Consider the following 15,258-nt stretch of genomic DNA (forward strand, 5'->3'; position numbering starts at 1 on the left):
TGTTGATCAGTGGTGTTTGGCCAGTTTGTATTTTTCCAGACATCACTCCACGATGTTGTTGAGGTGTATGATGGGCCAACTCAGCAATCTTCTCTGTTATCTTCCCTCTCAGGATCCCATTCAGGTATCCTTTACTAGAACTGCCATGCATCAGTTACTGATTAAAGACTTACTTTGATATTGTAGTGAAAGTTGAGATTTATGTCATCTATAGTAAAAAAAAAAAAAAAAAAAAAAAGTAAATTGCCAATAGATTCACTCTTAATTTAAAAAGTGAATATAAACATAGTTAGTAATAACTTGAAATCTTGAGAGAAAATGCAATCAGCTATTTTTTGAAGGCTTATAATCGAGGAGATAAAATAGTTATTTTGTAGTATTTTATGTAATAGCAAAATATTTATGCATCAAAGAATGAAGGAATATGTATCAAAATGTAGCATCTTTCAGTAAAAAAGGCTGAAGCTGAACCCAAAGAAAATATATTGTTAGCAGTAGGAGATTTTAAAGTAAGTCGATAGAACATAGATTTACATTTTCAAATAACAGTGTCAATTAATATAACTTTGTTAGGCTTACTGAATGAAATTATTTATGATATCTTAGTGTTTGTTTTGTTGAGTAGGAGAATCACTTCCACTGAGTTCAGGTAATCAGATCACAATTCGATTTACTTCAGTTGGACCAATAACAGCTAAGGGATTTCACTTTGTTTATCAAGGTAAGTGACCCTGTAGCCTAGAAACACACTACAGAATGATACCAGTTTTCATGCTATGTTCAGTTATTGAATGCTGAGAACCCTCATAACCATCTAGACGAGATAAGAGATTTTTTTTTTTTTTTTACAAAACAATTTGGCCATGGTACCTCCCACCCACTCTCAAAAATAGCCTAGGAATTCCATCATCATTCTCAAATTAATTGTGTTTTTTTCTTTCTTCTGACATGTTTTCAAAACTTTTTTTTTTTTAACAGAAATGCACAAAACATTAGTGTCGATGTACTTAGGCATGTCAATGAAACCATTACTTCATTCTAAAAGTTTAGTTTTCCATTTTCATAGGAGAATTCAAACTTTCTTCATGGCTATCAAGTATTTTTGTGCAATTAAAAGTCAGTTCAAAGAACCTTTTGTTTTAGCTGTTATAGACAACCTTCCACATTACCATCAAACTAAATTAAAAGCTACTATTTGAGATACTTTGCAACATATGTAATATTCTTAAACGTATCTAGAGCTTTATTCCTAAAATTTTATAATGATTTGTTATTTGAAATTCTTATTAAGCCCACTTATCCCATATTGGCTATAATATTACATGATGTACTTTTTAAATAGTTTTTTCTGCGTAAATATGCTGTGGTATTATAAATTTTAAAAGGCACTGTAACAAATTAACTATTTACTCAAATTATAAAAGATGAAATAATATATTCAAAATTCATCATATCATTTTTTGGCCTGTTCTTAAACTTTTGAATCTCATTGTATGTGTTTTAAAAAGAAAAAAACATCCTGTTATCATTCTATTCTGTTAAAGCAAAAAAAAAAGTAACAACTAAAGGACTGATCTAAAGGCAATTTAAAATTTGATATCATATGATTTTTAGGATAAAAATCTCTATTGTTGTTAATCTGTCTGACTTCTTCTTAGTCTGAGCTTAGTTATTGTCTTCAGTAACAAACTAGTATGTTTGATTTGAACCAAGTCTGTGAGCATGCAATAATAAATCATCCTACTTGATTTTTAAGTAAATGTTTTTAAGAATCAACTAATGAAAGAAAACTTGTGAAATTACCTCCTGTAACCACACATAAATTTTTAGATTTAGCATCTCAGTTTAAAAAAATATATATATATGTTTTATCAGATCCCATCCCATACATAGTAAAGCACCTAACTCAAGCTACTATGTTGTATTTGTAAGAATTTGACAAGAGATAGAAAGAAATGTTGAATTTTATCTAAAGTAATCTCTTTATAAACTAAAAATATTCACTGATAACAATATTCATTTTAAATTAATTTTTGGTATGAAACAAAACTTTTACAGAATGTGTTCAAATTGCTTAATCAAGTTCTGATAAGATATGTAGATTTATTTGAAATATATTTAAATAAATTTTGAAATCTGCATTTTCTCTGGCAACTATGAAATTAAAATCAACAATTATTTGTACACAGCTGTTCCTAGAACAAGTTCCACACAATGCAGTTCTGTGCCTGAGCCAAGATTTGGAAGAAGAATTGGGAATGAATTTGCAGTTGGCTCACTGGTTCTTTTTGAATGTAATCCAGGATATATTCTTCATGGGTCTGTAGCAATTAGGTGTGATACAGTACCCAATTCGTTGGCCCAGTGGAATGATTCTTTACCTACCTGTATTGGTAAGCATTTCAGTTTATATTTTTGGTGATTGCATGTATCTCATATAAAATTTGTTTTCTTTTATAAATTGCTTAAGTCTATTTCACAACTAGAAGTTATGCATTCATTTAAAAATAATACATCAGTTATATTGTATTTAAACGTGTAAAGTAGTAGATATGTATACTATTGAGATTTGATTCAATCAAAGAAAACATTTTATATTGAATTAGCTAAATGTTCTCCTCAGTTATCTATTTATATGAAAATATACATATATATTTCCAGCAACACATAATTCAAATGCTACTGTTACATGGTTATTATCTACTACCATCCTTTAAAATAAATATATATTTTTTCAGGGTTAGAGGAAAGCATAATGGTTATGCAAAGACTCTCATGCATTGGGGCTCTGAGGTCCCAAATTCAATTCCCAGTAAAACCATAAACCAGAACTGAGCATTGCTCTTTTTTTTTATTCATTCTCTCTCATTAAAATAAGACTAATAAAATAATTTTTAAAAGATAAGGATATACATATATATGTATATATATATATTCAGTTTATAGAGGTTATGCAAACATTTCTAAGAAAATATCTGAAGAAATAGCCCATTTTAGGGATCACAGAAGATAATTTTTCTGAGAACATTCGAATGAGTAGGATGTTTACAATTAATCTAAATCTCACTATTTTGAACTTCATTTGTGATTTTTTTTTCTGACTTAAATTTGCAAACAGACAGACTATGTGCACTTGCTAAAGACATGAGTTCTTTGTCATGATGATAATAATGCTCATGATCATAATGATAATTACTGAAGAACCTGGGTGTTTCATGCTTGTGTGATTTAACTGCTCCAAGGTTGTTTTATTTTTATTTTTTTAATTCAGAAAGTGAGCATTTGCTTTTGTACCATAGCAACTCCTGTATGGTACTAGGGTTACAATCTATGTATAGCAAGGCATGCCTCATTTCCCAGTGGGCTATCTCTCTATCCCATCCTGCAATTTGAAGAAGAGTAAATCTAAATTTTGAGAATTAATATATATTAACATAATAATCTTTGGTTCTTATAGAATCCTATGCATGTGGAAAGTATCCAAGGATGGGAAATATTAATTTTCTGTGCAAATGCTTGCTTGGCTTTTTTTTTCCTTATTTTTAATTATATAGTATTAAAAATAAGATTGGAAATACAATCTCAGGTTAATAAAATTTCTAATAACTTGAGTTCTTTTTCATATATATTTTATTAGTATGTGATTTGGAAAATATGATGAAATTTTATAAAAGTTAAGGAAAATTTTGTTTTTAATCTTTATTAATTTCAGTTCTATCATATAGAGGAGAGTGAATGTATTTACACATACCGCATATGCACTTATCAATATGTATGTATTTTAATAGCTCATTTTACCATGCCTGAAAAAAAACATTGCAGATTCCAATAATTCTTCCTTTTTTTAAGTTTCTTTTAAAAAGTTATTTATATTATTGGATAAAGTCAGAGAGAAATTAAGAGGCGAGTGGGAGTTAGAGAGGGAAAGAGACAGATATCTGCAGTCCTGCTTCACTACTCATGAAGCTTTCCCCCTGCAGGTGGAGACCAGGGGCTTGAACCTGGGTTCTTGTGCACTGTAATACGTATGCTTAACCAGGTGCACCACTGCTTGGCCCCAATAATTTTTCTTTCTTTTTTTATTTTTTATTTTTATTATTTTTATTTTATTTACTGGATAGAGACAGCCAGAAATCGAGAGGGAAGGGGGTGATTAAGAGGGAGAGACAGAGAGACACCTGCGACACTGCTTCACCACTTGCAAAGCATTCCCCCAGCAGGTGGGGACTGGGTGCTCTAACCCAGGTCCTTGCACATTATAACATGTGCGCTCAACCAGGTGTGCCACTACCTGGCCCCATAATTTTTCTTTTTAACTTTAAATTCACATTTAACAATATTTAACAAAAGGTTAGCTCATTTGTCAGAATAAGTGTGAAATATATAGGAGCTGCATTCATTTCTAATAAGGAAAGAATAAAATTAACCTCTGTTGATATATATTCATAGAACATATGACTATTATAGCACCAATCTATGTGGGTAGAGTATCTGTCCCTTTTCAAGTCAGGAAATATTAATAATTGTCCTGAGAAAATGGTATAAGCTGAGACTTTCATATAAGAAGAAAAGGGAGAAGAAGATCATTTGATCTTTTCATAAATTTGATATTCCCAAAACAGACCTAGTATATTTCACAGAGGTTTTTTTTCCCTTAAAATTTAATATCTTTCTTCTATATACTGCAATAATTCAAATGTAAACTATACTTGGATTCTTTTGTTTCTTTTTTATTCCTATATTTCTTAACCTATAGAATAAGTTCACACACTGGAAGGCTGTAAATGAGTCATTCTTCATCTTTCAGCAAGCTATCCACAATTTCTAATTGGATGTCATTTGCTTAATTAAGCTTACTATTTCTCAGATTTGATGATGAATAATTTAAATACATATTTAGCTCATACAGCAAACCTATAGAAAAACTACTTTCAAAATGGCAATGAATAAACTAAATTTTATATCAGTTATTTAAAAAAATATTTTATTTAATTTAATGACTCACAGAGATATTGTAACCAGCGGTGGCTTATGGTGTTACTAAGAACTGAACCTGGAACCTCAGGAGACTCAGTCATGGAAGGTTTTTTGTTTGTTTGTTTTAGTTTTGTTTTGTTTTTTACCAGAGCACTGGCTCAACTCTGGCTGATGGTGGTGCTATAGATATAACCTGGGATTTGGAGCCTCAGGCAAGAGAATCCCTTTGCATAACTATTAAGCTATTACCTTTCACCCTGGGAGTCTTTTGCATAGCCATTTATGCTGTCTGCCCAACCCAATCAGTTACTTTTAAGGCAGCATTGCATAGTAAGGGATGGAAGTGGGATTTGAATCTTAAATTTCTCTGACTCCAAACCCCAAACATATTTTAAGAGCACTGCTTTTCTTTTTATTTAGAACCTTTTTTTTTTCCAAGTAGATTTATACTTTGTATTTGTAATGTGGAATTTCTGAGCCTATTAAAATATATCTTTGAGAGTGTACAAGTAAAAAAGAATACATCTATTGCATCTGATGTTCCTCCTATTTTTTACTGAGCATAATTCTAGAACTTGTAGAACAAATAGGTCTTCCCCTTAAGTATTTTTGTACTCTCATAAGTAGTCTCATAAAAAATGAAGTAAATAATTTTCCTCTTCCGAGACTCTGTATGTGCTGTTATCATGCTCTTATAAAATAGTAATAAATAACCCTAAACTAGGGAGGAATAGACAGCATAATGGTTATACAAAGATTCTCATGCCAGAGGCTGGGTGGTAGCGCAGTGGGTTAAGCTCACATGGCGTGAAGCTCAAGGACCATCAGAAGGATCTGGGTTCCTAGTTCAAGCCCCTGGCTCCCCACCTGCAGGGAGGAGGTCACTTCAGGGGCAATGAAGCAGGTCTTCAGGTGTCTGTCTTTTTCCCCTTCTCTGTCTTCCCCTCCTCTCTGTTCTATCCAAAAGCAACAGCAATGGCAACAAAATGGGAAAGAAAAAAAAAAAAAAGCCTCCAGAAGGTTATTCCTTAGTATAGCTCAAAAGTAACCAAAGGAGACCTGAGGTCACATGGAGGGCAGGGGGATAGATTTGCTTTACATTAAGGGGTTACAGGCCGTTTCCTGCCTAACCTGCACATGCTTGTTCCTCAGCACACAGCTTTTATCAGTTTCAAACTGGGCACCCGCACAAGCTGACTAGATAGAAACAATGTCCATCAAGGTGCTGACAATAAAGGTCTACCATCAGTGTCCACGACTGGAATGCTAGAATGAATAAGTGGGCGTCCACCAGGAGCCTATAGATTTTTCATTTCAGAACATACAGAAATTGAGGGGGCAGAGGTAGAGAGGGAGAAAGAGAAACACCTGCAGAAATGCTTCGTACTTGTGAAGTTTCTTGCCTGCAGGTGGGGTGTGGGAGCTGGAAACTAGATTCTTGCACATGGTGCACTCAACCAGGTGTTGATAAAAGATATATTTTATGGAGGCTTTTTCCAAAGATGTTTGAAACTTGGAAAAGCATTAAAACCATTATGCACTATTGTTCATTCTAATTCTAATAATTTAGGGTATCTTGATTGCAATGTTTCTTTGCATTTTAAGTTTCTAAGACAGAGTTTGGGAAAATAAAATGACAGTTTTCTTTAGAATAATAGTAACTATTAAAATATTTTATTTAAGCAGACTGTAAGCTTATTTTCACCAACAGGTACATTTAAGTAAATGTAAGAGGAATAGTCTTCATATAAAAGACTTGTAACCATGATTTTAGTTCCAAGAGTGTAATAGAAAAATAAAATTGGGGGCCAGGTGGTGACACACCTGGTTGAGTGCAAGGACCCAGGTTCAAGTCCCCGGTCCTCACCTGCAGGGGGAAAGCTTCACAAGTGGTGAAGCAGGGCTGCTGGTGTCTCTCTGCCTTTCTCCCTCTCTCACACCTTCCCTCTCAATTTCTGATTGTCTGTATCCAACAAATAAATAAAGATTAAAAAATTAAAAATAAAAAAAGAAGAAGAAAAAGAAAGTTAAGGGGCCAGGTGTGACACACCTGATTAAAGTCACACATTACAGTGCACAAGGACCCATCTGCAGGGGAAAGCTTTGCAAGTGGTGAAGCAGGGCTGCATGTGTCTTTCTCTTCCCCCCTCTATCTCCCTGTCCCTTCTTGATTTCTCTGTTTTTAATAATAAATAAAATAAAATAAAATGATTTAAAATAGCAAAGAAAAAATTTAAACTTAAATAGTGATACCTACAATTCTAATTGGACTTGGGGATATATATTTAACTAAGATTAGCACATGCATTTTCTTCTGACCTTGTAAAATTTGAATACCAGAAATTCAAACAAAAGTTTATCTTGTTGTTTTTGTCTATGAAGATGTGAAGATCAAGTAGTATTAGAAAGAGAATACAACTGGAAGGCAGAATTGAGTAGGTATGGGAAATAGAGTAACTTAGGAAGAAGAAAAGAAAAATAGAAGAGAATAATTATGGAAACAAGGAATAATGCATAAGAATCCTTGAGTATAAATCATTTCTATCTAAATCAGAAGAAATCCTCCATATAACAGTTACAAAGCTTTTGCATATGGCAAATTTATCAGTGGGTTAATCCAGTGTTTTTGTTTAGTCATTGCAAATGAAAATGGACAGGAGCCAACATTAGCCTTTAAAACCAATAGAAGACTTTCAAACCTTATCCTAGTCAGTAGCTGACTTCAGAAATAAATGCTAGCTCACTGACCCAGTCTCAATTTCTATTTCATGCACAAAAAAGTCAAGTAATCAAGAGCCATTGTAATCTATCAGATAATCCATCTATCTATAGGCACATAAGACTTTTTTGCAGTGATTAAAAGCACATATATTGATATAGGAAAATAATCACCTTATTTCTGTCTCCTACCAAGGAATATATTATCTTACACCACTAGAAAAAAAATAATATGCACCTACTGAACAGATCTAAGTCCCCAAAATTACATATGTAAAAGAAAGACTTTTTAAAAAAATTTTATTAGTGACAATATTGACTTACAAAATTTACCATCCCCACCACCAGAGTTCTGTATCCCCATTCCCTCCATTGTAATCTACAGTAGTTTTATTAAGGTCACAGATATGGGTTGACTATTATTTCTATAGCTGTCAGTCTATATTTGTACATATCTGCCTTTTTTTTTTTTTTTAACCGTCCTGCCTTCTCTTCCTTTCTAAGTCATACCTACACCTATTACTACTTCTGAATGTTATTCCTTTTTTCCTTTGCTCTCTCTCTCTGGGTCTCTTTTTTTTAAAATTTTTTTTCTTCTTTTTTTACCTCCAGGGTGATTGCTGGGGCTCTGTGCCTGCATTATGAATCCACTGCTCCTGTAACTATTTTTTCGATCTTTTTTTTTTTTTTTTTTGATAAGACAGAGAGAAGTTGAGAGCAGAGGGGAAGATAGAGGGGGAAAGAAAGGTAGACACCTGCCACCTACAGACCTGCCTCACCACTTGTGAAGCTCCCTCTTGCAGGTGGGGGCCCGGGGCCTCAAAGTGGGATACTTGTGCCAATCCTTTCGCTTCATACTATGTGCACTTAACCCAGAGAATTACTACCCGGCCCCCTCTATGGGTCTTCATGGAGTTGGAGTTTAGAACCCTCTACACATCTTCCTCTCTCATTTCTCCCTCTCTGGGAATATGGACCCAAATTCTTTTGGGGTGCAGAATGTGGGAGTTCTGGCTTCTGTAATTGCTTCTCTATTGGACATGGACATTGGCAGGCAGAGGTGAGGTTCTAGGACATATTGTTGAGGCCCTCTGCCCAAGGAAGTCAGGATGGAATCATGGTAGGATCTACAACTTGGTGGTTGTTGCTCAGTGAGTTTCTGAAGAAATTCTAGTGTATTTTGTTGAGTTTTCAGGTGAGTTTTCATTGTTTTTCTAGCTTATCCAGAGAGCGGTGTGAAAGGCCATGCCCCTGGACCCACCTACGATGGCTTTCTTATCAATAAGTAATAAGCAAAAGACTTTTAACCTGATCTCATCTCGTCAGTGCCACTATATATCAAAGAAGCTAAAATATTCGGCTTCAATAGTGTATCTGAGTTTTTATATCTGCCATTAACTAGTAATTGATCTGTACATTCCAGATACCATTAGTATGTTATTACATACATATACTGAAACTAGACAGGAAAGAAGATACTGAAATGTTACAAACAACACAACAAAATTTTTTCCCTTAAGAAATTTCCAACTTGGGAACTTAATTTTTTCCCTTAAGAAATTTTCGAACGTGGTGTACCTGGTTGGATGCCCATGTTAAAAGGCATGTTTTCTGTGTGAATCACAAAATAAAAATATGATAATACTAAATGGCACTTGGAATAGTTAAGGTTTTACCTGTTTTCTTTTCTTTTTTTTTTTTTTTAAATTTTTTATTTAAGAAAGGATTAGTGAACAAAAGCATAAGGTAGGAGGGGTACAACTCCACACAATTCCCACCACCCAATCCCTATAACCCACCCTCTCCCATGATAGCCTTCCCATTCTCTAGCCCTCTGGGAGCATGGACCCAGGGTCGTTGAGGGTTGCAGAAGGTAGAGGGTCTGGCTTCTGTAATTGCTTCCCCGCTGAACATGGGCGTTGACTGGTCGGTCCATACTCCCAGTCTGCCTCTCTCTTTCCCTAGTAAGGTGTGTCTCTGGGGAAGCTGAGCTCCAGGACACATTGGTGGGGTCTTCAATCCAGGGAAGCCTAGCCAGCATCCTGGTGGCATCTGGAACCTGGTGATTGAAAAGAGAGTTAACATACAAAGCCAAACAATTTGTTGAGCAATCATGGATCCCAAGTTTGGAATAGTGGAGAGGAAGTGTTAGGGAGGTACTCACTGCAAACTCTAGTGTAATCCTGCTTTCAGGTATATATTTTGCAGTAGTTTATGGATACGTGTGCACATACGCTCTCTCTCACAGAAACTGGTGTATGTCTAGGTTATGGGACTTTGTTAGAAAGTGAACTACCTGAGATGAAATTAGAGTGTACTATAAAAGGAAAGGTCTCACCCGAGTAATGAAGCTGAAGGGTTGTCATTCCACACGTGAAGTCTCTGGATACACTCTGAGGTGAAGCATGTTGAGATGGCAATCGTTGCTTTGGTTAGGTTGTGATCGGCGGATGCAATATTATTTGGTATGGATTGGGAGATGCATACGGGAAAGTGAGCCCTATCCAAGGGTGCCAGGACTGGGGGAAGTAGGGGCTCTATAGTGAAGATGTGAGGTTCCTGCTGTCTTAGGGTTCAAAAAGACAATCGATAGTTAATATTATCATCACATTATTTGTTAATTGGGTTAACTTTGAAAAGTCCCTTTGTTATGGTTTGCTGTACAGTACCCAGTATCTTGTATATAGCTGTGCTATTGGAAGCTTCTAATCTACTTGGTCTAGGCTTTTGAGAGAGTCCGCATATCAAATACGTAGCCTATCTATTAAAAAGATTCAGTTTGTCTTTTGAGAACCTTTGAGACATACAATTGATTTCCCCCTCTCATATTAATTAGCTACTGATTTATATGTCTACATTTTGCTAGGAGTGTACATAAACACCATTCCCATCACCAAAGGACCGTGACCCATCCCTCCCGCCCATTCCCACCCCCCACTGGCCCAGGAAGCTACATGTCTACCCCTCACCACTGGGTTTTTACTTTGGTGCCCTACTTACAATTTGATCAGGTCCTGCTTTTAGTTTCCCTTTCAGATCTTCTAAGTCAGCTTCTGTTGATGAGTGGGATCATCCCATACTCATCTTTAACTTTCTGACTTAGTTCACTTAACATAATTCCTTCTAGCTCTGTCCAAGATGGGTCAGAGAAGGGGGGTTCATTGTTCTTGATAGCTGCATAGTATTCCATTGTGTATATATACCACAGCTTTCTCAGCCATTCATCTGTTGTTGGGCACCTGGGTTGCTTCCAGGTTTTAGCTATTATGAATTGTGCTGCTATGAACATAGGAGTACACACCTCTTTTTGGTTGGGTGTTATGGAGTCCTTGGGGTATAACCCCAGGAGAGGAATTATTGGGTCATATGGAAGGTCCATGTCTAGCCTTCTGAGAGTTTTCCAGACTGCTCTCCACAGAGGCTGTACCAATTTACATTCCCACCAGCAATGTAAAAGGGTTCCTCTGTCCCCACATCCTCTCCAGCATTTGTTGCTGCTGTCCTTTTTGATGTATGCCATTCTTACAGGAGTGAGGTGGTAGCTTAGTGTTGTCTTAATTTGCATTTCTCTGACAATCAGTGACCTAGAGCAGTTTTTCATATGTTTGTTAGCCTTTTGGATCTCCTCTGTGGTGAATGTTTTGTTCATTTCCTCTGCCCATTTTTGGATGGGGTCATTTGCTTTTTTGCGGCTAAGTTTGCTGAGCTCTTTATATATTTTGGTGATTAGTTTCTTGTCTGATGTCTGGCATGTGAAGATCTTCTCCCATTCTGTGAGGGGTCTCTCTGTTTGTTTAATAGTTTCTTTGGATGTGCAGAAGCTTTTCAATTTGATGTAGTCCCATTGGTTTGTTTCTGATTTGGTCTTCCTTGCAATTGGGTTTGATTCATCAAAGATGTCCTTGAGGTGTAGATGGGAAAGTGTTTTACCAATGTTTTCCTCTAAGTATTTGATTGTTTCTGGTCTGACATCTAGGTCTTTGATCCATTTGGAGTTGATTTTTGTTTCTGGTGAGATAAAGTGGTTCAATTTCATTCTTCTGCATGTTTCAACCCAGTTTTCCCAGCACCATTTATTGAAGAGAGCCTCCTTCTTCCATTTAATCCTTTGGGCCCCCTTATCAAAGATTAGATGCCCATAGGTGTTGGGATTTACTTCTGGGCTTTCAATTCTGTTCCACTGGTCTGTGTGCCTATTTTTGTTCCAGTACCATGCTGTTTTGATGATGATGGCTTTATAATATAGTTTAAGGTCTGGGAGTGTGATGCCTCCATTTCTGTTTCTTTTACTTAGGATGGTTTTGGCAATTCTAGGTGTTTTCAGGTTCCAGATAAATGATTGTAGTGTTTGTTCTATTCTCTTAAAGAAGCTTGGTGGAACTTTGATGGGTATTGCATTAAATTTGTATATGGCTCTGGGGAGAATGTTCATTTTGATGATATTTATTCTTCCAATACATGAGCATGGGATATCTTTCCATTTCTTGGTATCAGTTTCTATCTCCTTGAGTAGCGACTCATAGTTTTCAGCATACAAGTCTTTCACTTCTTTGGTCAACTTTATTCCTAGGTATTTGATTTTGCTGAAACAGTAAATGGGAGTGATTTCTGAATGTCTTCTTCTTCAGATTTAGTGTTTGCATAAAAAAATGCCTGTTTTCTTTTTAATGAATATTTGTTTATTTATATGAGAGATATAGGGAGAGAGAGACACCACAGCACTGCTCAACTCTGGCTTATGGTGGTGCTAGGGATTGAACTTTGGCCCTCAGACCCTCAGGCATGAGAGAGCCTGTTTGTATGACCATTGTGACGTTTCCTAAGCCCCTGGTTTTACCTTTCACAATAATGTTAATCTTTGCATAAACAAAATATGCATTCCAATTTTTTTAAATCTCTAAATAGCTTTAGTTTTAGCTTCAGTATATTCTGATTTCAGTATCACCTGTAATAAGCAAATATAGAGGAGATAAGTGTTAAGATACAAATAGGATAAACAAATGTAGAGCTATATTAGGTTGCTTGACACTTTTATATCATCTGTAATTAATGTTCACTTTCCATTATCTGTTATACAGAAAAAAAATATTCACTGACACAAGGCCTTTGAACTTTCTACTCCTTTTTTTGGAACATATATCCTCGAGATACATTTTAGGATTATTGTATAATTTCCTTCAAGATTCCATGTCATTATTTTCCTTGATCATCCTTATACTTTTCTCTGTGCCCTAATTTCCATGTGTTCTCCATATATTTGCCCTGATTTAATTTTTTTTACAGTAACTTCCCACCATTTAATACACAGCTTATTTCTTAACATCTAAACTTTCTTGCTCCATCTCCATTGTTGCTATATAATTTTTGTGCTCAACCAAAAGAAGACTCGACACATAGTAGGTATTCCATAAGCATTTTTCTAATTAATGAATTTTAGCAAGTACCTGTGATAATTTCTTGAATTTTTGTAGAGGTTGAAATGGGAAGGGCACCATGCTGGAGTCCAAAGCTATATACATTTTTAACTTTACTGTATCACCACATGGTGATATTCTTGCTCACTTTGTATGCTGAGCCTTTTAAGACATCTGAAGTTTCAAACTGTTTGGAGGATCCTAATTCAGATCCAACACAAGCAATAGATTTACATACTATAAGGATGATTTTATTCAGAGAGACAAATTTTTCTGTTTATACTTTGCAGTTTAGATGTAATCTGACAACCTAGTTATAGGATTTTATACATGATTGTATTTTCTCTCTCTTCACTGTTCAGTGACTGCTCAGTTAAAAGCTTAAGTCAAGTGAGTATCCAATTGAAACCAAAAGACAAGAGCTTCTTATATTCCTTAAGATTTCCATCTCAATTGTATTGTTTCACTTGCACAGTTTTTATTGCTGTTATCAACATTTTCATTTTTCTGTCATAGTTAAACCACAAAGCATTCAGTAATCCTGCGAAAAAAATAAAAAGGCATGCTAAAATTAAGCAGTTAGAAGTCTTATCGATGTCACATGATACCTATGCTTACTAGTTAAAGTGAGCAAATGTTAAGTTAATAGATCTAAAAATTCAAATAACTTGCAAGTAAACATTATTTAATAGTCTTGTATGTTTTCCCTAACACGCCTTTCTTAAGTAAATGCAATACACTACAATCATATTTTTCTAGGAACCCTGTACTTGGAACAAATGTAAACCTGAGTAATATGCCAGAGAGGAGGCTTTCATTTCCAAATTTGACCTTGTTACACTTGAGATTTCTAGGAAAAAAAAAAATTCAGCCTTATAAAACCTCCAAGCTCTTCTACTTTCGAAACTGTGATTCAAATAACCCCCTACAGTTTCTAATAGCTTTGACACTTTGACAGTATATGACCCTAGGCATTAAGTACTTTCTGCCAATGGGGGGTCTCTTTTGAAAATCTCCTGAACATGCCACTCCTTTTAGGCAAAATGTCTTTAATTGAATACTTATCCCATCACCCTTAACTTAGATTTTTTTTTTAAGCCCTTTAGAAACCCAGAAAGAACTTCTCTTACTTCTCTTGGTACCATGGCAACACTTTGCTATAAGATCCCAAAGAATCACACATGGGGAACTCCACCCTCATTCATTGGTTCACTTATTCATTCATCTATGAAAACATTATAAAATGTAAGAATAGTAATCATTACCATATATATTAAGCACCATTAAGTAGTTCATTTAGAATTGACAACAATAGTTAGATAAAATTACTTCTCTCTAGTATCTAGAGAAAAATAACACAGTGGTTTACAAAAGAGACTTTCATATCTGAGACGCCAAAGGTCACAAATTCAATTCTCTGCAACATCATAAGACAGAACTCAGCAGTACTCTGGTAAATAACAATAATAACATATTATTATATAAAATCATTTCCCTTTTTAAAATATTTATTTATTCCCTTTTGTTGTCCTTGTTTTGTTGTTGTAGTTATTGATGTCGTTGTTGTTGGATAGGACAGAGAGAAATGGAGAGAGGAGGGGAAGACAGAGAGGAGGAAAGAAAGACACCTGCAGACCTGCTTCACCGCCTGTGAAGCGACCCCCCATACAGGTGGCGAGTGGGGGGGCTCGAACCTGGCTCCTTATGTCGGTCCTTGCAGCTGTACTTACTACCACCGCCTGACTTTTCCCCATTTCCACCCCCCCCCCTTTTTTATATAGGTCTTAAAATCTCTATAGTTTAGACAAAAAAAAAAAAAACAGAGTAAAGATTTGAATCTAGAATGTTTAATTCTAAAGCTTGTTCTCTTATCCCCTGTGTTATATTGGATAACACTGAACAGAATTCGAACATAGTATATTGTTTTCAACATGGTAAGCAAATGCTCAGTAATATATATGGGAAGTGAAACTGTGAAATTTATGTATGTGCTAACGCATGGCGGGAAATACTTTTATAGTATGTTGACAAAATATAAAAATGATTTAAGTGGAATGAAATATGACTTATCTATAAAATAACTAGGAGAGGGAGTCGGGCGGTAGTATTGTGGGTTAAGCGCACGTGGTGCAAAGCGCAAGGACCCGAG

The 15,258-nt window shown here is 35.3% G+C and overlaps 1 protein-coding gene across 1 annotated transcript in view; it reads left to right on the plus strand.

Annotated features, from left to right (window-relative positions):
* Nucleotides 1-15,258, plus strand: part of CSMD3 (CUB and Sushi multiple domains 3) — a 1,712,448-nt gene that overhangs the window by 1,513,396 nt on the left and 183,794 nt on the right. The window contains exons 33-35 of the mRNA XM_060195764.1: nucleotides 11-124; nucleotides 626-721; nucleotides 2,190-2,393. Of these exons, the coding sequence (XP_060051747.1) occupies nucleotides 11-124; nucleotides 626-721; nucleotides 2,190-2,393 (414 nt within the window). The remainder of the gene's footprint in view (nucleotides 1-10; nucleotides 125-625; nucleotides 722-2,189; nucleotides 2,394-15,258) is intronic.

Source organism: Erinaceus europaeus, chromosome 1 (genome assembly GCF_950295315.1).
Source record: "Erinaceus europaeus chromosome 1, mEriEur2.1, whole genome shotgun sequence".
Lineage (NCBI taxonomy): Eukaryota > Metazoa > Chordata > Mammalia > Eulipotyphla > Erinaceidae > Erinaceus > Erinaceus europaeus.